The sequence below is a fragment of the Balaenoptera borealis genome (genome assembly GCF_965194805.1).
Source record: "Balaenoptera borealis genome assembly, chromosome: 1".
NCBI classification, from domain to species: Eukaryota; Metazoa; Chordata; class Mammalia; order Artiodactyla; family Balaenopteridae; genus Balaenoptera; species Balaenoptera borealis.
Genome location: NC_138860.1, coordinates 193,842,108 through 193,866,224, shown reverse-complemented (window position 1 = coordinate 193,866,224; position 24,117 = coordinate 193,842,108). Strand labels below are relative to the sequence as shown.

Here is a 24,117-nt window from a genome sequence, read left to right as displayed (position 1 = left end):
AAGCTCTGATCCTGGTGGCCCAAGGCAGGGAGGCCGTAGTGTGTCTTTGGTGCTTTTAAATCTGAACCACGAGACAGGATTATCTGCTTAATGGTTAACCTGAAGTTTCAGGCTTGTTGTGGGGGGGAGGGGGGGCCTCCCGCAGTGTCTGGAAACCCCCCTCCTCCTGGGGGCACAGGTAGGATGTGGGGCTCCCTGCCCACCTGCGGGAAATTCCGCCAGCCCGCTCCGCCTGCGCCTGCGGGCAGGGGCCACCGCAGGGTCACCGCCCTCAGCCTCCAAAGAGAGGGAGGGTCCACGGGGGAGGGGCAGAGCGCCAGGCGGCCTGCTGTGCACACGTGTGCGTGCCCGTGTTGTGCCCCGTCTCCCACTGACGGTGAGAAAAATTATCTTAAGACAAACCATAGCCGCTGAGGTGGAGGTAACTCGGGGTCTGGCGGGCAGCACCCCACGCCTTACGGGGGCCATGGTGGGGGAGGCCGCCCGGCCCCTGCCCAAGGCCCCGACTCCGGGCCGCGCACGGGCAGGCCCGCACCTCTGCCCCAGCGTCCCACCTGCTGGTGGCCACCCGCCCACACGCCCAGAGCCACGGGCCCCGCCCTCCCAACCCGCCTTCTGGTCTCAGTTCTGAAAACAGTCTTTCCTCTTGTTTGTCTGGAAACCGGCCCAGATGTCGCAACACCCTGCTCCTCTGCGGCGGCCCCTCCCCACGCTGCTCGGAAGCAGGTCATGTGGGCAGCTCAGGGCGGCCCCTCTGCCCACCCGGCCCGAGCCTCCGGACCCCCTGGCCCGGTGAGCCGTCCACCGAGGCACCATGGGCCACGGCTCAGGGCTCTGAGGGGGGCCCGGCGGGGGCGGCGGGGGGCCAGGTTCGTGGGTACATAGAGTGGAGACCCTCCCTTGTCATTTAACCCTCACTGCCCACACTCCCCCCAGCCCGCACCCCAGCCAAGCCAGCGGGCATGCCAACCCCGGGGGAAGGGCCCGGTGTGGTGGTGGGACCGCAGCCGGGGGGACCAGGTCTCGCCCCTCCCGCCAGAGGCTCCTGACCCCCCAGGCCGCCCCTCCCCGCCCCCCCACCACGCCCCAGGCCAGGACTCTGGGCGGCTCTTGGGGACTCCCCCAGTTCTTTGCCCCCAGCCCCGCGCCCTGGGGGCCCAGGGCTTGTCCTCAGAGCCCCCCCTCCACCCCAAACTCCCATTTCCTCCCAGCCCCTCCCAGGTGGCCTCACCCAAGCCTGGACTCCAGCTCCTGACTTTAAATCTGCAGCCCAGACCCCCAACTCCCACCCTGCAGGCGGCCCCTCCCTGTCCCCCACCAGGACGCCGTCCCGCCTGGCCGGCCCCATGTCGTCCTCCCCGGTGTCGCAGGTGACCACCGGCGCTAGCAAGCCCCTGTTCTAACCAAACCGCCCACCGCAAAGCTTCAAGTGGAAGCCGCCTGGCCACAAACATCCGAAGTATCATCTCCGTGTTTTTTTTCCCACCAAAAAAATGAAGCTGGGAGAAAAAGGCAACTATATTTTAAAGTAAATTAATGTGATTCCTGTCACCAATATTCGCGTTTCCTCGGAGACTGAACGCCACGGGGCCGGCGGCTCTGAGGCCCCTTCCTGACCCCCCAGCCGCCGGCTGCTGGTTTCCAGCAAAGCCTTCATCTCTCAGTTTTCAAGGAAACGGCAGGAGCTGCGTTATTTCCCACGCTGTGGCGAGCCTGCAGGGCCTGATGTGGTCAGTGCCTCCGGCACAAGGGCTCCCAGTTCTCAGAAGCGAGAGGCAGCGAGTACGCGGGAATGGAAGCGCAGCCAGCCGGCGAGGGCGGCGGGGGGCCCGGGGCGGGGGGCGTGGGGGGCGCGGGGGGCGCGGCCGCGGCTCAGAACTCCTCGTGCACGCTGCGGGCATAGTCCACCAGCTTGCTGCCCGTGAAGAACTCGCTGTACTTGAGCACCTCCTCGGGCTCCAGGAAGTGGTTCTGGTTCTCATCGGCGATGGCAATCATCTGCTTGGCCTCGTTGAGGGCGCTGAACTCGTTCATGGGGTCCATGTAGTCCTGCAAGGGCACCGGCTCAGCCCCGCCACAGCCCGTGCCGCCCCAGGCCGAGGCGTCTCCTCACGTTCAGCCCGCGCCCGGCCTCGCGGCCGAGACCCCCCGCCCGGAGGACGCCCTGCGCGGGCTGGCACCCCTGCCTCGGCAGGGCTGTGACGCCACAACCAGCTACAGGAGGTGAGGCCTTGTTTGAAATACCCCGTGAGCTGGCAGGACAGAAGCTGCGGGGCAGGGAGGTAGGAGTGTTCTAGAATGTTCTGGAAGGTGGGCGCCAGGCCGGAAGTGGCTCAGGGCCAGGCAGCCTTCACTGGCATGGGTAGCTCCCCGCCCACATCAGGGTGCCCGGCCACGGAAGGGCAGGACAGGGAGGAGGCTGGCCCTGGAGCGGGGCACACGCACGTGGACCAACTCGGCCGCCGGGATGGCAGGGCTGACGGGAGGGAGCTCCGGAACCAGAGGTCCCGCCAGCTGTCAGCAGGGATCAGAGAATTCTGGCTAAAATGAAATGACTCATCCAGCGATGGGGAAAAACAAGCCCCACGCAGCACCTACACACGACACCAGTGAAGACACTCCCGAGGCAGGAGGTGGGTCCAGCGGCGCGCGGCCTTCCTGCCCCAGCGTCCGGCCAGGCCGACCCTGCTTCCCGGAGCGGTGGGCCCCACACCCACCTCCAGCTCCGCCATGGTCACGATCCCATCGTGGTTGGCGTCGATCAGCTCCTCGAACTCTCTCTTCCTGTCTCGCACCCAGCCGTCATCCACGTCCTGGCCCTGCTGGTTCTCCACGGTGCCCACGGGCAGAGAGATGAACTCGGACAGTGAGAGCTTCTTGTCACCATCCTGGTCTGCGGGACACGGGGGCAGTCGTCAGACTCCAGCGGGCGCGGGACCACCGAGGCCACTCAGGAGAAAACTCAACTGATGGGGCTTTGCTGCCAGGTTTTCAGTTTGCGCGGTTTCGGCCTGACCCCAAACAGCGGCTGGACAGCCCCCCCAGGCCACCCAGCCCAGGACCGGCCCGTGCTGCCCTCCGCGGCCGGGCCTCACCCAGGTCCCGGATGATCTCCTTGACCATGAACTGCAGCATGCCGCGGCTGTGCTCGGGGTGCAGGAATGACAGGAACTCGCTCTCCGTCAGCAGCAGGTCCGGGGGCGGGTTGTCCGCCTGATACCAGCGGTCTTTGAGGTTCTCCAGGACTTCCTGTGCTGAGAGAGGCGCATCCGTCAGGACCCGCGCACACGGGACCCCTGCACGCATCCAGAAAATTCCGAGACACGCAGCCCGAGGACGGGGGCGGTCAGCTCGGGATGTGGAGGCACCCGGGGCCAAGGGCCTTGCCCTCGGAAGGGTCCTCAGCCCCCGGGGGGCAGATACACAGACGCCCCAAGATGCAGACGCAGACCCTCAACCAAAACAGACCCCCACCCCGGACACAGACCCCCTCAGACACAGCCCCGCGCCCGCCCGGCCCCGGGAGGCGGGCCGCCAGCTCCGTGGGAACAAAGGCCCACCTGCTTCCCTTCCATCTCCGCCCGTGTGCGCACTGTCCACCGGGCAGGGCTCTGAAGGAAAACTCAGTTTCCAGATATGACTCACGCGTCCCCTGCGCGATCCCCGCTACCCCTGCCACTGTGGAAGGCCCGGCGCGGGGCCCCTGGGGCCGGTGGTCGGTGACGACCTGGGTGTCCCGCCGGGGAGCGGGGAGAAGCCGGCGCAGCGCTCCGCACGCTCACCCGGGGCCCAACTCCAGCTTCCGGCTGAGAACAGGGACGCCCGGGCCCGGCCCGGTCGCGACAGGGAGAATCCCACACAACGCCTGTGGCCTCACACCTCGTGCCTTCTGACGGACAGAAGAGCCGTGGCAACTACAGGTTCGCCCACTGCCTACCTGCCCGGCCACGGGGACAGGAGTGGCGGGACGGGCACAGGCTTGCCGTGTCTACCCGGAGCCTGCGAAACGCGACCTGATCTGGAAAAAAGGTCTTTGCAGATGAAATTAGTAAAGGATCTTGAGACGAGACCACCTGGGATTCAGGTGGGCCCTAAGCCCAGGTGTCCTTGTATAAGAGGAGATGAGATTGGAGAGCAGTGGCCACAAGCAGGGACGCTGGCAGCACCAGAAGCTGGAGGCGGACTGGAGGGACCCCGTCCGTGGTGCAGGGGACGGCGACCCCGGGGGGGCCCACCGAGCTCAGCCCTCCCCCCCACGCTCTCCCCCCTCTGGGACCCTCGACAGCTGCTTTTCATTTCTGATGCCCCAGAGCTGCTCACCCCCCGTCCCAGACTCATGAACACACGGGAGTGAGGTGAGGGCTGGGCGGGTGGAGACACCATGAACTCCAGATCCAGGAAGAACACGTCCCGACCCCACACACCCCCACGGGAAAGGGCGCTGAGGACGGACAAGCAGGCACAGGCGGCCGGCAGCCGCCCCAGGAGCCAGTACTAAATCCCCAATGCTGGCAGGAGGACAGGGGCCCCCCCAGGCACCTCTACAGGACACGTTCAGGGGACAGCCTGAACCCAGGACAAACAGTGGAAACACAAAATGGAGACAAACATAAAAATGGCCAACAACCATTTCAGGAAGAAAATAACATCTTATTTACAGGGTTTAAAAACCAGCAGAGGGGCTGCCCTGGTGGCGCAGTGGTTAAGAATCCGCCTGCCAATGCAGAGGACACGGGTTCGAGCCCTGGTCCGGGGAGATCCCAAGTGTCGTGGAGCAGCTAAGCCCGTGCGCCACAACTAGTGAGCCTGCGCTCTAGAGCCCACGAGCCACAACTACTGAAGCCGCGCGCCTAGAGCCCGTGTGCCACAACTACTGAGCCTGCGCTCTAGAGCCCACGAGCCACAACTACTGAAGCCGCGTGCCTACAGCCCGTGCGCCACGACTACTGAGCCCACATGCCACAACTACTGAAGCCGCGCGCCTAGAGCCCGTGCTCCGCAACAAGAGAAGCCACCGCAATGAGAAGCCCGCGCACCACAACGAAGAGTAGCCCCCGCTCACCGCAACTAGAGAAAGCCCGCGCGCAGCAACGAAGACCCAACACAGCCAAAAATAATAAATTAAATAAATAAATAAAACCCAGCAGAACCAAAATCCTGGGTGACACCACATGAACTACGAAGGAGGCCTCTATACCGCCCAGAACAGAGTAAAATGGTCTTGACTTAGACTCTGGTCAACAATACTCTGAGAAGAAAAAAGTAAAGCTGTAAGATACAAACCCCCTGCCCACAATGGGCAGCCCCCATGGGCACACCTGGAAAGCTGGGTACCCCATTCACACCTGTCAGGCCACCAGACAGGATCATGTGACTGCTGAGAAAAGAAAGTGGGGTCTCTAAATCCCACACTAGCAGAGAGAAAGATGAAAGGAAAAAAAAGAAATATCAATAGAAACAGAAATGAGCTTAACTCATCTATTACCAAGAAATTCAGACTAGCTCACAATATAAAGCTAACCTCTACGTAGTCCATAAAAAAACAAAATGCTTTGGAAAAACCAAGTCTCAAGGGCAGTTCACAGGTGAATTCTACCAAACATGTGAGGAGGAGGCCATACCAATCTCCACAATCTCTTCCAGAGGAGAGAAACAGAGTGAACACTTCCTAACTCATCCTGTGAGGTCCCAACACTAAAAGCAGAAAGGACACAAGAAAACTACAGACTGATGTCTCGCAGGAATATAGACGCAAAAACATTCAACAAAATATTAGCAGATCAAACCCAACGACGTACAAAAAGAATTACACATTACGACCAAGTGGGATTTATCCCAGGTAGGCAAGGTTGCTTCAACGTCTGAAATTCAACTGATATTCACATCAACAGGCTAATGAAAAGAAATCACGTGGTCGTATCAATGGATGCAAAAAAGCATCTGACAAAATCCAACACCCATTCATGACGAAAACTCTCAGCAGACTAGGAACAGAGGGAACTCGTCACCTTGATAAAGAACATCCACAAAAAACCTACAGCTAAGATCATAATGGTGAGAAAGTCGAAGCTTTTCCACTAAATTCAGATTTAAAGCAAGGATGGCCCTTCTCACCACTGCTCTTCAACGTCGCACTGGGAAGTCCTAGCTGATGCACTAAGACAAGAAAAGGAATAAGAGAGACACTGATTGGGAAGGAGGAGATAAACCGTTTTTGTTCAATGATGTCACGATCGCCTATGTAGAAAACCCAAAAGAATCGACAAGAAACTCCTGGAACCACTGAGCAAGCACAGCACGGCTGCAGGATGGAAGGCTGACATACAGAAGCCAATCGTCTCCCTGCACAACAGCAGGGAACAGCGAAACTTGGAATTAAAAACTAAAGAGCAAGCGCACACAGAAAGACGGCACAGACTGCAACCCTGATGGCAGACAAGAGAGTCCCGTGCTAAAAACACCGACCCTGACAGAGGACAGTGGCGCCCACAGCACATCTACAGACATGACAGTAACGAACATCCCTGGACCAAAGAACACAGTGGCAGCCCTCACAAAGCCGAGGCGGGAAGGGCCACAGACACCAACAGGAGGCCATGACACAACCCCGACGGCCAGGTGGACGTGAGACAAACAGGGTAGCGCCACAGGTACAGAGACGTCCCAGTAAAAATCCAGCACACACGTGTCCATCACGAGAAAACGACACGCTGGATGACAATGGCAGGGACGACCCGCCGAGTAAAGACCGAACAGGAGAACACAGGAAGCACACGGCGCTCTGACAAAGCCCCCAACGAGCCGAACTCGACACCCGGCTGCGAACGAACCCCCGGGAGGGACGGGATGGCACAGAGCTGGACACAGTAACCAGTGAAGGTCACAAGTACTCTTCAGTGGCGCTTCAGGACTTAGCTAAAAGGCATCAAATTTTGTACCAGGGAGACGGGTTTTTAAAGGAACGTCTCTGAAAAGCTAAGGGGAGAGCTGGCCGGGACCGCGGCCTCCAGGAACCTCAGGCAGGAGCCCCCACTGGCCTCACCGACTCCCGGGGTCGGGTCTCGTCTGACGCTGAGGACCTGTCCCAGCCGAGACTTGCTTCCCGGTGCTTCCGCCACCTCCTCCCCGGAGCTCAAGCCCACCTGAGGCCACCGGCCACCCCTACCCATCCACGGCACCTGGAGGGTCCTGGGGGCTCTGCCAAACGGCCCTGCAGGAGCGCCCGGCTGTGGCCACACCCACCTCGCCCACTTCCCTCCCAGCGTCTGTGCTGCCACACGCGCCACACTGGCCACGGGAGGCCAAGCCCTTACTCTCTTCGTCGACGTTCAGGTCCCACTTATTCTTTATCTTATCGGCAACTTCTCTCTCATCATGGCCTTTGCTCGCCAGAAACTTCACCTTGTACTCATCCCATGACACACGGCCTGAAAGAGCAAAACAACTTGTTAGGAGGTTTAACAACGAACGTTTTTTTTTTTTGGCCGTGCTGTGGGGCACGTGGGATCTTAGTTCCCCGACCAGGGATCGAACCCGAGCCCCTTGCGTTGGAAGTGAGGAGTCTTAACCACTGGACCACCACGGGAGTCCCAACATCGAACATTTTTAAAAAGACGTATCTAGTTACTTTAAGCCGTTGATCCAAAATCCTTGTGATAAGGGCATCTGTAGAGGCAGGGGCAGCAAAACACGGCTCCAAGCTTCACGCCAGAGCCTAGCCCCGCGGTCCTCGCCTGGTCCTCGCCTGCACGGCAAGCTGGCGTCTGTCTCCCAGGCAGCACCTGCAGGCCCCTCCTGCCTCTCACCTCCTGTTCCTGGGCCCTCGGCCTGGAGCCCCGCCCCCCACACACCTCCAGGCACCGCCCTCCGCCGGCAGCCTCAGGCCATCAGGGTCAGGGCGAGGTTGGCCTACCGTCACCGTCGGGGTCCACGGCACGGAAGTGCGCCCTGCTCTCCGCGATGGCCTCCTGGAAGTGCTCGGCCGTCTTCTCCATGATCCAGTGCTGCATCTCCTTGGCACTGATCCTTCTGTCGGTGTTCAAGTCCACCCTACAGGCCCACGAGACGTGTCAGGCGAGGCCTCCAGGACCCCGACAGACGCGTGGACGGACAGAAGGATGGCCAGAGGGGTTCTGCAGGCAGCCGCAAAACCACCATGAACAGCAACACATCCCACCCAACGGTGACGCAGGAGAAGTCGGGGGGATGTGGGGGACACAGTGGGGGAATCAGGGAGGACGCTGGGCAGTGTCACTACCCCATCAGTCTCGGGACCACTGGGAGGGGAACAAACCTCCCCCCCCTGCTGCAGGACGGGGAGAATCGTCAACCCAGTTCCACAGACCCACACACTTGGGACTCACGATGAGTCCCTGGTAACAGGACCGGAGCTCAGACACCGGAGCGCAGTCGTGTCTACTCGCACAAACACAGCCAGCGAGACAAAGAAACAGCTGTAGGTGCAAGTGTGCCGGCAGCTGTACACTCCGCACACACTCACGTGCATATGGGGGTGTGTGCATGGCTAGTGCACACCTGTGGACATGGCTCAGAACACACGTGCATGCATCGGTCGGCACACACACACATACACACAGGAGAGGACTACAGACAATGACACCCCAGCAGCAACGCCCACACCCGCTGCCGGCGCCTGGCGTCTAAACCCCACTCTCCCGGGAAACGAACCAGCGCTCCCCGGAGAACTGGCTGATTCTAGGGCTGAGGCAGCAACACAACAAGATGAAGCGAAGCTGGAGCGGCTGGCATTGCAAGGAACAAGGAAGCGCTCACGAGGGGCGGGGCGTGGGAGGGGAGAACAGCGACAAGGTCCGGGCGGCCAAGGCTGGCACGAGGTGGGCGGCCAGACCAGCAGCGCGAGCTGCGCCCCCGCCACAGCGCAGACGCCGCCCACGAGGCCGCCCTCCTCACGGGACTCCAGGCCACAAGGCGGGTCCTCCCCTGAGCTTCGCTCCCACCCCCGGGAGGGTGCGCTGCCCCCGAGCGGCTGCCAAAGAGACGGGAGGACAGGACGAGGAGCGACTCCCCACGGCAGACACCCCCCGAGCCAGGTGACCAGGCCGACAGCCCCCGTGACGTCGTGCGGACGTCAGGTGCCCTGATGTGATGTGACGCGAGCGCCACCTCACCTCTGGGCTCTTCTTTCCAAAAACCACAACCCCTGTCTAACCAGGAGAACACACAGCAGACAAACCCCAAGTCAGGGACATGCTACAAAACACCTGAGCGGTCCTCCTCAAAACCGTCAAGGTCACGAAAAAGTCGGCTCCCGGATGGGATCCCGGGCAGAAAGAGGGCCCTGAGGCAGCGCGTGACCTGCAGCCTGGGGCGCGGGGAACAGCAACGGAGCGCCGTCGCGCCTCAGTTTCCACACATGCGCCTGGGTCTGCACCTTTCTGTAATCCTAAAACCACTCCAGAATAAAAACCTCACTTAAGAAGCGCTGTGCAACATTACTTCTGTTTGTTCAAAGCTAGGTCTTGAGGCTACGTGTTTGATCTGCCCCGGGCGGGGGCAGGGGAGGCAACAGCAGCTGGCAGGGGCCCCACAGGACCCATGGTGGCACCTCCAAGCGGGATGGCTCTGGGGGGGTCTGAGTGAGAAGGTGAACACGGGCTAGGCGCTCCCCGATGACAACCCTGCGAGACACGGGACGTGTAAGGAAGACACACGACACGGGCTGATGCAGCCGAGCGCAGCTGCAACGGCCCCAGGACACCCTGCCCCCCCGCATTTCTCCGTGATCTGCTCTCCGCACCTGAACCCCACTCCCACCCCCAGAGCGGCTGTGAGGGAGGCTCTGTCACCACTCCTCCCCACTCCAGGGGACCCCTCGGCCCGGTGCACGCGGCTGGCCCTCCTGATCCCTGGAAGAAGCCACGTGCCCTGTGGCCCCGCTCACAGCTTTCTTCCTGGCTTCACGAGACAGTGAGGTCTGGGCGCCGGACGAGGTTTCGGTCACTTCAGTCGCTGACAACGATCAGTTCCTCAAACTGAAGAGGGAGCACCCAGGGGGCCAGGCCGCCGGCTAGGCGCATCGGGGGACCACTGCCCCCGGCCCCGGTCCCCCACTTCACAGATGGGGACGCTGCCTGAGCTGGTCCCCCGGCCGCGTGACCCCTGTGTGCGCGCACAGCCCCCCACAAGAGAGTCAGTCTCCTTTCTGAAACCAAGAGCCACCCATCCTGGGTCCTGGCACGTGACCCTGGCGGCCACCGTGTCGCCAGTACCGAGAACCTGGGACCTGCCAGGCCAGCGCTGAGGCAGAGCCCCGGACCAGCCCACGGCCTGCGGGCGCCTAACCCACAACGTGGGCAGACAGCAGACCCATCGGGCCTGGCGGACCCATCCGGCTGGTGTCCCCGGGCCAAACCCCTCACCCTCTCCACCACCTGCCCCGTGGGCCCTGTTCCCCCATCACCTCAACCTGTCGTGGCTCCAGGCCAGTAAAACAGTACAGGCCCGTCTACACACGCTCACTGGAGCGCTGATGGCGGAGCGGAGCCGACGGCCGACCGTGCCCAGCAGCAGCTCCGCACGCGTGTGGCCAGTTGGCTCCGCGCCCACGGGCCCTGCCTCTAACTGGCACTGCGACCAGTCCCACGACCAGCAGGGTGCTGGCACCTCCGCCCCACGCAGCCCTCCCCACACCCTCTGAGCCCCTGCCGGACACAGGGCGCAGCTCAGGGCTGCACGTCCCGCGGCTCAAACGCTGCCAACTTCCCAGGAGCACGTGTCACGGCACCAGCTCCGCAGCACGTCACCGAGGGGGGCCTTGTCACCTCTGCGCCGCGCGAAGCCAGGACTGGACCAACAGGGAGGCCGAGGCCAGCCACCCCACGCGCCCCGCAGGCCCCGCCGGCACCTACTTGGAGAAGATGAGCATCAGCTTCCTCCGGCTCCTCCGAGGCCCCGCGTCCTCTTCAAAGCCGCCCGCGTCCTTGCCCAGGAAGACCTCCTGGTGGAAATCCCTGTTCAGGTGTCCGTCCATCTCCAGCTTCACCCCGTTCAGGTGGTCCGGAGGCAGCATCTCGTTTTCCTCCCTGTTAGCCGCCCTCTCCCGGGCCGACGAGTGGTTGGCGGGCCGGGCGGACGCGTCCATCACAAGGACAGCCCCCAGGAGCCAGAGGCAGCGAGGGGCCAGGCCGCCGAGGGGAGCCTGCCTGGAGGCCATGGTGCCGGGGTCTGCGCTGCAGGAGGGCCTGCGGGTGTGGCCGGGAGCTGGGGGGGCGGGGGGGGGGTGAGGAGGCGGTGATCGCAGCCCGCCTACCACCCAGGGCAACGCAGGAGGCCCTGCAGCTGGCACAGCTGCCTGCGGCCAACGCCTGAGGCTGCCAGGTCCCAACCAGCACTTAATGGTCCGCGAAGAGGATCCAGGGCCATCGGTTGATGGAGCCCCAGCAAACACTTCGCTAAAGACACGTTTACTTTGTAACACGAAATAGAAGTCCTTGGTTTCCAGGACCTAGGCTGGGCATCCTGTTTCCTCCTTTTTCCACTCCCCCCTCCAACCACGATGAGGTGGCCCTGCCTCAAGGTACGCCCCGCACCGCTAACCCTGCCCCTTCTCCAGGCCCACCGCAGCTGTCCCCAGCACGGCTATCCTTGGAGGCTGGCCCCAGAGTCACCGTAACTCACTCTCCGGATGCCAGCTCGGCACTCACGAGCTCCGGGACCTTGACTAAGGCACCTGCCCGCCTCAGCCTCAGACTCCCCGCCCCAAGGCTTTGTGAGGGCCTGGTGCCAGCGAAGCCCAAACCCACCGGGCAGGGAACCACCCCTCCCACTCCCCACCTCCATGACCCTTGTGCACACACACGTACACACGTAAACACAGCGTATACACACACATACACACACAGGTGCACGTACACAAGTGCACTCACGCACATATACACGTATGCACACACATACACAGGCAAGCATACACACGTACACACATATACACACGTACGCCCACATGTGCTCACGCGCACACAGACACAGGCGTCCTTGCTCATGTTCACACACACGAACACCGATAAGGCCAGAGTGCCCAGGAAGTCTGTCACCCTGGGTGTGCCCAGGCTTGGCGGTGAAGGAACAAGGCCACCCTCTGTCCACGTCAGGGATCCCAGGGCCACAGGCGCTCACACCCAGCACTCGGCCGCCCGGCCTCTCCCACACCTGCTCCTCCCCCAGGCCGCCTGCCTTCCCCCCCCCCCACCCTATGGCTCCTCCTCCAGGTCCCCTCCCCACGTCCCACTGGGCTCCTCCGGACCTTCCTGCCCCTTAACGTGTTCCTCTCGGAGCTCGTCCACCCAGCAAACACCTGCCGGCCCTCCCAGGTGCCGCGGAGGCCCCCCTCCAGCAGTCCTGACCGGGAGCCGCAGAGGGAGGCCCCCCCAGGCCAGGTGGTGTCCAGGGTGAGGCACGAGGGGTTCGAACCACGGTGCCCTCCAGCAGGCCAAGCAGGCACCTGTGCTGGCTGGCAGCGCAGCCCACGGCCAGGGCCACAGGCTCTCCCCGGCTGGCAGCCGCCACCACTTGCTTCTCTGATGCCTCCTTTCTACCCTGCGTGCTCCTGACTAACGTCTCCCCTGGCAGGGGGACACCTCAGTCAGTCTGACAAGGACAGAGTAAAGGGACAAAGCAGGTGACTAAATAGTTAATCCCACTAAGGGATCATAAATAAAGGAAAAAGTATGGGAGACCCCTGTAAGTTAATGATCACTCTAGAAAGCAGGTTTGCTTAACCACAAAACCAAGCAGGCTTGCTTAGCAACAAACCATGCAACATAAGCACAAGACATGCCCCAGGACAATAAAATGGTGGAATGAGACCCACACCCTGCCCAGTAAGGTCAGTAAGTTAATGATTCCTAAGACACGCTCCTCTGCGCAGGCTAAAAACAAAAATATAAGGGAAAGGTGACACTATACTGAAACCTGAGATGCTTTACCATATTTTAGTACGCGTTACCGCCTTTTTGCTCATTTCCACTGCGCCATGACAGTCCCAGTTTGACAATGTAGGGACAAGAAAACTCCCCGCCCGACGAGGAGGAGGAACTGGTGATGGAAGGGTGACATCTACTCAAGCATGAGGAAGAAGGTGGTCTTCTCCCCTGCCCACCTTCCTCTGGCTATAAAAATGTAGCTTAGTTCTCAGGGCAGAGCTCCCACCTGCCCGCTTGCATCTCTCACAAGCGTCCTACAGTAATAAACTCTTTCCTTAACTGTCACTCTGCTGCTCAGAACTGTTTCTGCGCCGAGACAGGAGAACCTTCGCTCTACTGTCTCCCGAGACGCGTTCCGTCGGTTTCAGGTCCTCTGGGCCCAGGTGCTATCTGGACCCCTGGACGAGATCCTGCTCTCCCAGCTCAGCTGGCTCATTCCTTGGAGGAGCAACTCGCACGGAAGGGCGGCCTCATGTCCCTCTTTCCGTGTCTGTGAGGGCCTGCACCCTCCCCACACCCACGAGAACCCACCAGCTGTGCTCTCTGTGTGGTCACCATCCCCCAAACCACGTTTACTGGAACTCCCACTTGTCCCTCTCTGAGGGCACCGCCCCAGCACCCATCACACTGTCCACACAGCAGGCCTTTCTGCTCTGCCACGATGCATATATTCCCCAAGCCCACGAGCAAACCAAGACAACTTCCTCCTGGTCTTAACGCCACTCTGCTGATTGGTGGCCATAAACACCAAACAGACTGGACTTTTCTTCTGGGAAGAAGTCAATCCCACATTCTGCTTATCTTGATGGGTAGTACAGGGAATGTTATTTACATGATATTTTGCACAAAGAGTAACCCCAAAATAACCGTGTAGGCATCAGAAGGTCGGGAACTTCCTCCCCTCCATTCACAACGTTTCTGTGCTGTGGTGAGCACAGGAGTCAGCCGCTCACTTCCCGCCCCAGGGGAAGAGATTTCAGAGCAGGGTCTGCCCCGCTGACTGGGGGACCCATCCCGGACTCCTGGACAGCCCTGGTGCCCGCTCTGGTGAAACTGATAAGAACATCGTCGTTAAAACGCAAACGCTTCTTCTAAAAGCTCCGTCCTCGGCCTCAGGAGTCGCACACGGCGTTGGCAACGACTGCCCCGGGCCGAGCCGGGTGTCCCGGGCCTCACCCGGACTTCGGACCCTCCCCACCCCCCGAACGGCGGGGCCGCGGCCGCCGACCCGGCTCCACGGACCCCCGACCCCGGCATCCGAGGGGCCCGGCCGGCAGCACATGCCGGCCGCCCGAGGCCCCGTCGGCCTGCGGCGCGCCCCCTTCCCGCCGCCCCGGGGCCGGGCAGGGACTGTCACGTCCTGGGACCCTCACTCACCGGCCTCCCTCGCCGCACCCAGGATCCGCCGAGCGCGACCCGAGCGCCCGCGACGCCTCCAACGGGCCACCGCTTAGGCCGCGGCCATCATTCTTCCGGGAAGAGGCGGGTCGCAGAGCGGTGCGACCTCCCCGCGCCGATGCCGGCGCCGCCATCTTTCCCCCGGGCGGAAGCGGCCTCACCACCCTCCCGGGCGGCCAATGAGGAGCGTACGCGGGTTCACGTAACCCGACGGCGCGGCCCGCGGCGCTCCCCGCGCCATGAAGCTGCTGCGGCGCGCGTGGCGGCACCGAACCGCGCTGGGCCTGAGCGCCCTGGCGCTGGGCGGCGCCGCGCTGCTCTACCTCGCGCGCTGCAGGGCGCCCGTCGACCCCGCCGCGCCCGCGCCCTTCGGCCCCGCGCGCGCCGCCGCTTTTCTGGCAGTACTGGTGGCCAGCGCGCCGCGGGCGGCCGAGCGGCGCAGCGTGGTTCGCAGCACGTGGCTGGCGGCGCGGCGCGGCGGCCCCGGGGACGTGTGGGCGCGCTTCGCCGTGGGCACTGGCGGGTTAGGCGCCGACGAGCGGCGCGCTCTGGAGCGCGAACAGGCACGGCACGGCGACCTGCTGCTGCTGCCCGCGCTGCGTGACGCGTACGAGAACCTCACGGCCAAGGTGTTGGCCATGCTGGTCTGGCTGGACGAGCACGTGGCCTTCGAGTTCGTGCTCAAGGCAGACGACGACTCGTTTGCGCGCCTGGACGCGCTGGTGGCCGAGCTGCGCGCCCGCGACCCCGCGCGCCGCCGCCGCCTCTACTGGGGCTTCTTCTCGGGCCGCGGCCGCGTCCGGCCCGGGGGCCGCTGGCGCGAGGCCGCCTGGCAGCTCTGCGACTACTACCTGCCCTACGCGCTGGGCGGCGGGTACGTGCTCTCGGCCGACCTCGTGCGCTACCTGCGCCTCAGCCGCGAGTACCTGCGCGCCTGGCACAGCGAGGACGTGTCGTTGGGCGCCTGGCTGGCGCCGGTGGACGTGCAGCGCGAGCACGACCCGCGCTTCGACACCGAGTACAAGTCCCGTGGCTGCAACAACCAGTACCTGGTGACGCACAAGCAGAGCCTGGAGGACATGCTGGAGAAGCACCGGACGCTGGCACGCGAGGGCCGCCTGTGCAAGCGGGAGGTGCAGCTGCGCCTGTCCTACGTCTACGACTGGTCGGCGCCACCCTCGCAGTGCTGCCAGCGGAAGGAGGGCATCCCTTGACCGCCCCGAGCAGGGCCGGGACGCCTGGCTCCCGACGCTGTTCAGCCATTCTGCTGCGCGTGGCGGTGCGTGGAGGCCGGACCGAGTCACTGGGGGCCGCCCGCCGGCCTTCCACTGGTGAAGCTGACAGCTTCTGGCTGGTCGTCAGCATGAGGCCGGCCCTCGAGAGGACCCAATTTCCCTGGTGACCACGGGCCAGATGCCAGGCAGCAGTGGACAACTCCTAAGCCCCGGCTCCGCTAAGCGCCCATACCTGACAGCCTATCCGAGAGCATCTTGTTCTGCATCTGGGGCCAGCATCCTGTCAGACAGAAATGTCCTGTTCCTGGATTTCAGCATTTTGCCTGGACGTGGGCGAGTCAGCAGGCAGCCCCACGGGGCCTGACCACTCAGTGTCCTCTCCCAGGCCGGCGCCAAGGAGCCAGAGGATGGAGCTGACAGGACTTGCAGGACATGACCCCAAAGAAAAATGCCCCACCCCTCAGGGCTGGGGACAATGTCGTGTCCTGCCTCCACTGTATTGACCATACACCTGCACCTGCTGAGGGCTGTGACTGCTGTTAACTGGGCCCTGGCACTTGGAGACTGGCCATGTGATGCAACCCAACAGCTTTTATAGAAGTTACTGTTGCTTTATGCGGTTAGGTCACCTCTTGCGTCTCCTGCTGGTATCGCTTGTCACATGTACGTCTAGGATTTAAGTTCGTTTTATGTGAGTCAGCTTTCATGGTATTTTGGTCTGTGTGTTTGTCTGGAGTGAATTCGTGGTATGTGTAAATCAGAGCTTGCCTGCTATTTATTTATAAATTTTGTGAATTTGCGAAGATAAGCGTTTGAGTTGAGAGTGGGGGGGTTTCATATATTTTGGTATTTAAGAGCTTAAGGACTTTTCTACGAGAACTTGGAATTTGTGGGTTAATCTGTTTTTCCAACTTGAATTGTAGACCCATTGCTGCTTAAGAGTTGAAACATGGAAGAACTCATCCACCTCTCTTCTGTTTACACGGAAAGTGACCCCACTGTCTCTCTCTAAAAACACTTTTCTTTAAGGCTTCCTCTCGGCCGCACAGGGCAAGTGTTTCTGGAAGCATTGACGAGGTTTCCCAAAATCTGTCTTGAGACAGCCTTGCTGTGGCATGTCCCCTTGGGGACACAGCAGTTCGTGGCTCCCTTGCACATCCCCAGAAGGTTGGGGCTTCCTCTTTTTCCCGTTAAATGTGAAAAGTGAGCACTGTGGTCATTGCAGAAGTTAAATAAAGTGGCTCCCGGGAAACGGGGAGCCCTTCTCAGGCTAGGGGTGTGAGAACTCTGTGCATATTCTGTCTGGGTCCGGGCTGTGCTGCCACCTGCCCGCAGCCCAGGCTCTGGGGCACTAGGAACAGGAGGGCACAAGTCTTTGACTCGCCTGTTTACTGCCATTCCCGAGCCCTCTCAGGCTGTGGATTTTAGGAGCGGTATCTTGGCCCAGATGGCTTACACATCAGACGGCTCTCTCCTGTGGCTTCTGGAGGCTGGGGGCCTGCGATCGGGGTGCCGGCGTGGTCGGGTTCTGTCAAGGCCCTCGTTCTGGTGTGCAGAGGGCCACCTTCCTGCCGTGCTGTGGTGGGGGAGCCGGGGTGAGCTCTCTGCAGTCCCTTCTTAGGGCATTAATCCCCTCATGGGCCCCCTCACCCTGATCCAGACGTCACTGCACCAGGGCATTGGGGCCTCCATCTGATTTGGGGGGCACAGTCAGTCCATAGCGACAGGTTTGGTTATTTTTGTCTAAAGGTAGAAGAATAGCAAGAACTCTGGGTCTCAAGGGCTTCCCTGGTGGCGCAGTGGTTAAGAATCCTCCTAGCAATGCAGAGGACATGGGTTCGAACCCTGGTCCGGGAAGATCCCACATGCCACGGAGCAGCTAAGCCTGTGCATGCCACAACAACTGAGCCTGCGCTCTGTAGCCCGCGAGCCACACTACTGAGACTGCGTGCCACAACTACTGAGCCCGCGTGCCTAGAGGCCATGCTCCACAGCAAGAGAAGCCACCGCGGTGAGAAGCCCGTGCACCGCAACGAAGAGTAGCCCCCGCTCACTGCAACTAGGAGAAAGCCCGCGCACAGCAACGAAGACCCAAGGTGGCCAAAAATAAATACATAAATAAATAAATAAATAAATAAAAACTGTGGGTCTCAGGCCAGAAAGACGGGGGGCGGTCTTGTGGTTGGTGACCTGACCACGATTCTTCTGCCTTGAGAAGGCAGAGGCTGGACAGCAGAGGCCCCAACCTCTGACCCGGCTCTGATTATGAGGTGTGAGCCTTGCGCCAGGACTGACTGCGTGGCTGAAGGTTTGGGGACACCAGGGTGAGCAGGATGGGGCCCTGCCCTCCACTGGGTGAGTGCTGAGGGATGCTGGCCACGGCAGGACCCAGTTCCTGCTGACCGTCTGGGATGATGGTCCTGGGATGTCTCGTCTGAACCCCGGGATTATCAGAGGAATTGGTGGGCACACATGTCCGTTTCTCAGAACAGGATAAGGTGCCTCGAGTGATGGGAGGACCTGCAGAGGCTACATGGCCAGGGCAGAGCCGCTGGATCCTCAGATCCCTGCCCGGCACCAACGTCCAAGACCCCCTGGTAAAAAATCTAAAATTCCAGGCACCTGTCTTAGGGGTGGGGCACTTGTGAGCTTTGGCATTTAGTTGAACCATGTGAAAGTGCCAATATGCAACCAGTTTTGACCTACAAAAGTGGAAATTTCATACTGTTCAACCTGAAACTTGAAATTTCGGAACAACACACACACCCTGGGCCGATGGTGCCTGTCCACACTGTGGTTGATGAGAGGCCAGCATGTTGGAGCTGAAGGCCAGGATCCCTTCCTAGAGGGACCCACAGCCACCCCATCTGTGGTCCTGGAGCCCGTGCACGGGCCACACGTGGGCGTCACGGAGCCCAGCCTGCCACCGGCCTGGAGGAGGCGGCCCTCCTCCAGCCTCTGTCTCTGCTCCTGCCCCGTCCGGCCTGGCAGGTTCTCCTGGCCGGGGGGCCAAGCCCTCACCCTCCCTGCCTGCTGGCACCATCCCCTGCATGTGGACCGGCCACGGCGTCCCCTCCCAGGCAGCCCTCCTGGTCTGCACCTCCCACCCGCCAAGGCACTTGCCATGAAGTCCACGCCGTCTGGGCATGGGTGCCCTGTGGACCAGGGGCCGAGCCCAGGCCGTCCCGGGTTCAGGAGGCAATAGGTCCTTAGGAGATGGGAAGTCAGACCACCAAACTGGCTTTTCTGGGGGAATTTAGGGTACAGGACACCTCAAGTGGTGAACAGCCCATGGGGACCCAAAACTCAAAGTTTAATTTAAAAATACGATACGATATCACTAATTAATAAAATAGAGAAACGTGGGACCCAAGAACCTAGAGGACACGGTGCCTGCCAGGATGGCCCAGGCATGGGGGCTGGTCTGTGGCACCGCACTGCTGGGGTCACCACACGGCCACAGGTGGGCCCTCTCCAGACCCCCCCAATCCTGGGTCCACCTGCTGTGGCTGAGTTAGCAGGACCAGTGATGCGGTGGAGGCCAGGGGCTCACCCAGGACACACGGCTGCCGGAAGAGACCCGAGGACAGAAAGGGGCCGAGGCTCCCCTCAAGTGAGCCCAGAGGTGCGCCTGCCCTCGGCGCTGGGGCTTCCCGGCCTCCGGGCCCTGCAGGGCAGGCTGGCGTGCAACTTGCAGCTGGGAAGAGCCAGCCGCCCAGCCGCCCCCTTGTCCCTGTGCGCTCAGCCAGCCCCTGACTCATCCCAAGGGGTGGCGGCGGCCTCCCTTCCCTGCCCACCCCCCAGTGTCGCTGTATATACCAGGTTTAGCCAGTAAGTTCTGGCCTTGGGAATGTCCCCATGATAAAAATAGAAACATTCAGATTCAAAGACCCCTGGTGTTTGAAGAGCCGTAACCCTGGGGGGTCTGTGCCCAAAGCCACTTGCTGGATCTGGGAGGGAGACATGGGGAGGGGGCGATGCGGGAGCCCCCAAGATGCTGGCCCCACTTCACCACCTCCAAACCAGCCACTGAGCAGTGGGGCTGCTGGGGGCCTGCAGGGAACCCCGGAGAAGCCCAGCCTGGCAGTTGGAGCAGGAGGAGCCAGCAACGGGACTTCCCTGGTGGTCCAGCGGTTAAGACTCTGCACTTCCACTGCAGGGGGCACGGGTTCAATCCCCGGTCAGGGAAGTAGGATCCCACAAGCCATGTGGCACAGCCAAAAAGTAAAATAAATAGATAATAGATAGAAGCCAGCAGGGCAGCGGGGGACCTACAGCCGCTGTCCCGCAGCCTGAGCCACCACGTCGTGGGCTGTGCTTGGCCCTGCTGCCCGTCCCCCCGTCACCTCCCCACACTCAGGCTACTCTCCCGGGCTCCGGGCTGCAGTCTTCTCTGCCCTCCACGCCAGGCTCACTCCTGCCCTGAGCCTCCGCCAGCCCTTGCTCACTCCAACATCCCTTCCTCGTCCTCGGGGAGGCCCCGTCCAGGTCACCCACCAACCGCTCCCCCTGGCCTCGCGCCTTCCCCGGCCTTCACCTGTGTACCTGGCTGTCCCAGGGTCTGTGCTGCCCCAGGAGTGAGACTGACCCGGGAAACAGGAGCCCCTTGCCTGCCGCCTGCTGGGCCCAACGGCTCGGAAGACGCCTCCCGGGAGGCAGAGCTGGCGCTGCTGGGCGCCCAGAAGCCATGGCTCGTGCTCAGCCAGCCCCGGGTCCTCTGGATGTGCCTGGGCGGCTGCCTCCGGATACGGAGTGCTGCTGCGTGTGGGTCCTCCTAGGACGTGTCCCCATCCCCTCAGACCTTCTCCGTCCACCCACCTGCCTGGGGGGGGGCCCATATTTAGCTGTGGTCAAGGTTCTCAGGGGCCGGCTACAGGCTGTGCTGTGTCCCCCAGAAGACGTGTCAGGTCCCAGCCCCCAGGACCTGCAAGTGTGGCCTGGTTGGGAAGTAGGGTCTTTGCAGGTGTAACTAAGGTGAGGACAGCAGGTGCAGCCCTACTGTAGTATGACTGTGTCCTCGTAGGAAGAGGAAGCAGAGACCCAGGGAGGAGAAGGCCCTGTGCCGACGGGCAGAGTCCGGAGCGACGCAGCTGCCAGCCCAGAAGTGCCCCGGCGGCTGGCTCCAGCAGAGGCCCAGAGGAGGCCGGCAGGGGTTCCACCCAGAGTCGCAGAGTCTGCTGAGCCCTGGATTTCAGCCACAGGCCCCAGACTCTGGGAGACGCCATTTCCCTGTGGACAAGCACAGCTCCGACGCCACCTGCCCAGTCCTCCCAACTCTGGGCGCTGGGCGGGTGCCTGCCGGGGCATCCCAGAGCCCTCAGCCACTGGCTGAGCCCAGCCTCCGCCACCTCCCAGGGCTCAGCACAGACCCTGCCATCTGGGGGCACAGGGCCCCCGCGGCCTGTGCCTCATCTGCCTGGCCCCACGTTCCCGCCATCCATCGGGCCCCCCGTGCCCCCGTGGACTGGGTCTCAGCCCCGTATCCGCAGGGTCTCACGGGGGTGGCCAGCCCTCTTCTCGGGCCCCCTGCCCCAGGCACCCTGTCCACATCGTGAGACCACTGACCCTTGCCATCCAGGGCCCCACGGAGCCCACAGCAGCTGCTGCAGACAGGCCTAAAGCAGGCCAGCTGCCTGGCCCCCAGCAGGGCCCCCCTCCAGAGCAACTTCAGAGAACCCCAAGGTCAAGGTCACATCCAGCTGTTCCTTGGTGCTTGTGCTCTGGTTCCAGGGGCTTGACGAAGGGTGTGGGCTGTTTTTCCTCCTTATAAACACGCTCTGGGCTGAGCCGACATCTCTCTGCCACCATGAGTCCAGGGAGGTGGTGAAAGGCCGCCCCGCCCACCTGCCCAGGCCCCCAGGCCTGGGTCGCCCCTGCGGTCACCGTCCCCACAGCCCTGGGAGCTGGAAGAAGACCTCTCACCCATCACCTGGCCTCTGTGGGCGCCCACCACGGCCAGCCTGGGCCCCCCTGGCCCCCCACCTCGGTTCTGCCCCCCCAGCTCCTCCCTCTCCCCCCACCCCCTCCCCCACTGGCCCCCAACCCCCTCCTCCAACCCCACCCCATCTGTGGATGGTGCTACTGGCTCCCCACCCCTCCCCAGCACCCCCCCTTCAGACCTCACGGCCTCACACAGAGGCAGCACTGCCCACCACGGCCACACTGTGGCCAGGCGACCCCTCCGACGGCGCTGACCACTTCAGGGATCTCCCAGAGCAAACGGCAACCGGCCGCCCCACGCGTCCCCAGGGTCCCTCCTCGGCTGGGGGTCCCGGGAACCCATCCCACCCTTCCTCCCCAAGGACCCTGAGCCTCCCTTGCCGTGGGGCCCTGGATGGGTGATGAGAAGAGAGCAGGAGGGGAGTGGAAGACGGCCAGCCTCAGTCCTCTGCTCGGGCCACAGTGACCAGCAAGACCCTCAGTGTGACCTTGTGGACGTCCCGCAGCCCGTGGCTGCAGCACCGGCTCTGCCCGGGGCCCGGGTCTGGTGGGAGTCACAGCGGAGGCCAGTGGCCAACGGCCGAGTCCCCAGTGATACCCCTCCCGGCTTCTGGAGCCCCGGAACAGGACGCGAGGAACGAGTGACGTCAGGAAAGGTGAGCAGTTCCCGTGGCGCTGGGGCAGGGCCAGACCCCACTCTGGACGTCAGCCTCAGTTGGCCGGGTCAGAAGACCGAGCAGAGGTCCGCCCCCGGCCCAAGCACCGGCAGGCACCCCGGGTCCAGCCAACGCCACCCGACTGATGAGGTCTGCCCAGGAGACGGAAGCGGGGGCCTGGGGGGGACCCAGGAGGTGGTAGGGTCATGGGTCTCTACAGAGGGGTCTCCACTGGAGCCTAGAGATGGCAGCTACCCGAGAGCACACCCCCCGCCCTGGGAAGGGGGCTCTGGTGGCCAGGTGGGCAGCTGGACCCTGGAGCTTAGGAGGCCTGGGCAGTGGGGACAGGGGTGTTAGCAGGGGGCAGTCTCTGACCTGGCCACTCGGCAAGACATCAGGGACCCTCCCACCACGCGATGCCCTGGGCTCACAGCTGGTGCCCCATTGCCGCTGGCCCCGGGTCATGCCTGCCGGCCGGCCTGCAGGGTCCACCGGGCAGGGCTCAGCTGCCCACGGCGCTGGGTGGCGCTCAGGGCTGGGGAGGAGCCAGGAGCCAGGGTGGCCGTGGCGACCAGACAGCGGTTGACTCTGTCCTCTAAACGCCGAACCTCCACGGCCCTGCCGGCGGGACAGGCGCCCAGGGAGGGCCCTCGTCCAGCTCCCACTTCCCACTAACCCAGGGCCTGACCCGGCCCGGTGACCCGAGAAGAAGAAACCCCAGCCCCGGCCCCTCCCTCTGGTGGCGTCTGAGGGTCTCGGCAGCCCAGCCCACGAGGGGGCCCGGCACCCCCGGCTACAGCCGCCCGCCCAGTCCCGCGCAGCGTGCCGGGCGGATGGCCAGAGCCAGGCTCGAGCCCGGCCAGCAGCGCCGGGTCACCGTGTCCGGCCCTCTGACTGTGTTCCCAGACGGACCCCCGCCTGCGCCTCCGGCCCCAGAGGCGAGAGAGGGCAGCCTCCACAGTGAAGGCCAGGCCGATCCCGCTGCGGGGCCTGGTGCGGGCGGCAGGGCCGCGGGGCAGCAGCAGGGGCTGCTTCTGGAGACACTTCGCTTCAGAGGCGGAGCTCTGCCCGTGACGCCCCTTCCTGTTCAGTCCTGTTCTCACACGCCCGGGTCCCACCAGCCGCCCAGAGGGGCTGCGGGCACAGGTGGCCATCTCTCCTGGCCTGGCCACTGCCCCACTGCCCCAGGTGTGCGTGTGACGCCAGCTGTTGCAACACCAACGTCATCGCACCAGAGGAGCCCATGAGTCACGGCCCCACAGCAGGGCTGCACCCAAATCCTCCCGAATAAAGGCCCTTGGTCCCCACGCCCCAGCCCCCGCCAGGCCTGCCCGCGTGCACCACAAGACACGCCGGCAGGCGCACCGAGGGGCAGGCGCGCTGATGGCGGCACGCACAGGCACAGGTGTGGGAGTTGCCAATACCCAGGCGGGCTCCCCAGCCTGTGTCCACCCAGCTCCAGGGCTGGGCCGGGGGAGGCCCCAGGGGCTGGGCCAGGGGAGGCCCCAGGCTGCTGGAGGCGTCAGCTCCTGGGTGAGCTCAGGCACCCTGGGCCGGAGACCCAGCACCTCGATGACCTGGGTCAGGGCCCCGAGGTCATGCAGGGCTTGGAGTGGCCTGAACACGGAGCCCAGAGGGCACGCTGGCCGAGCCCGGTCAGCGAGCGAGGGCCGCCGGGTGCAGCCAGGTCCCAGGTCAGAGCGCTGAGTGCAGGCTGGAGGCCTCGGATGAGATAAGGCTCCCTGCTGCCCGCAAGGAGCTTCTGCCCCAGGACAGGGGCCGGGAGCCCCTCTCCCCTCCCCCATCACCCAGAGTCCCCGGCCGTCCCGGTGAGTCCAGCTCCAGGCCCTGGGCAGTGGCCCTTCCCCACCCAGCGTCCATGGCTGTGCGGCCACCAGCCCGACTGTCCAGCACGACGGCCTCCCCAGC

General features: G+C 63.0%; 2 protein-coding genes across 3 annotated transcripts; one reads left to right on the top strand and one right to left on the bottom strand.

Annotated features, from left to right (window-relative positions):
- Window positions 1-1,500: 1,500 nt before the first annotated feature.
- On the bottom strand, window positions 1,501-14,476 carry SDF4 (stromal cell derived factor 4). Of its 2 annotated transcripts, none has more exons than XM_082398830.1 (7): window positions 14,337-14,476; window positions 10,890-11,241; window positions 7,913-8,049; window positions 7,243-7,427; window positions 3,096-3,249; window positions 2,718-2,893; window positions 1,501-2,049 (listed from the first exon to the last, which is right to left on the bottom strand). In XM_082398830.1, the coding sequence occupies exons 2-7, from the start codon at window positions 11,192-11,194 to the stop codon at window positions 1,873-1,875; spliced, it is 1,134 nt and encodes a 377-aa protein (XP_082254956.1). In that variant the 5' UTR covers window positions 11,195-11,241; window positions 14,337-14,476; the 3' UTR covers window positions 1,501-1,872. The 2 variants fall into 2 exon arrangements, with proteins under 2 accessions (XP_082254956.1, XP_082254957.1); XM_082398831.1 differs by having other exon boundaries at window positions 3,096-3,254; window positions 7,314-7,427.
- A 45-nt stretch (window positions 14,477-14,521) lies between these two features.
- B3GALT6 (beta-1,3-galactosyltransferase 6) lies at window positions 14,522-16,863 on the top strand. The gene has a single exon (XM_082398858.1). It carries the CDS (start codon window positions 14,597-14,599, stop codon window positions 15,569-15,571), a length of 975 nt encoding a protein of 324 aa, XP_082254984.1. The 5' UTR covers window positions 14,522-14,596; the 3' UTR covers window positions 15,572-16,863.
- The last annotated feature ends 7,254 nt before the right edge of the window (window positions 16,864-24,117 follow it).

Bases quoted from the DNA above. Each gene is read 5' to 3' on its own strand.
- SDF4 (XM_082398830.1), bottom strand. From the start codon at position 11,194: ATGGCCTCCAGGCAGGCTCCCCTCGGCGGCCTGGCCCCTCGCTGCCTC. The intron at 7,428-7,912 runs GTAGGCCAACCT...TTGCTCTTTCAG, and splicing joins CGTGGACCCCGACGGTGACG to GCCGTGTGTCATGGGATGAG. The intron at 2,894-3,095 runs GTGAGGCCCGGC...CGTGTCCCGCAG, and splicing joins GGAGATCATCCGGGACCTGG to ACCAGGATGGTGACAAGAAG.
- B3GALT6 (XM_082398858.1), top strand. From the start codon at position 14,597: ATGAAGCTGCTGCGGCGCGCGTGGCGGCACCGAACCGCGCTGGGCCTG.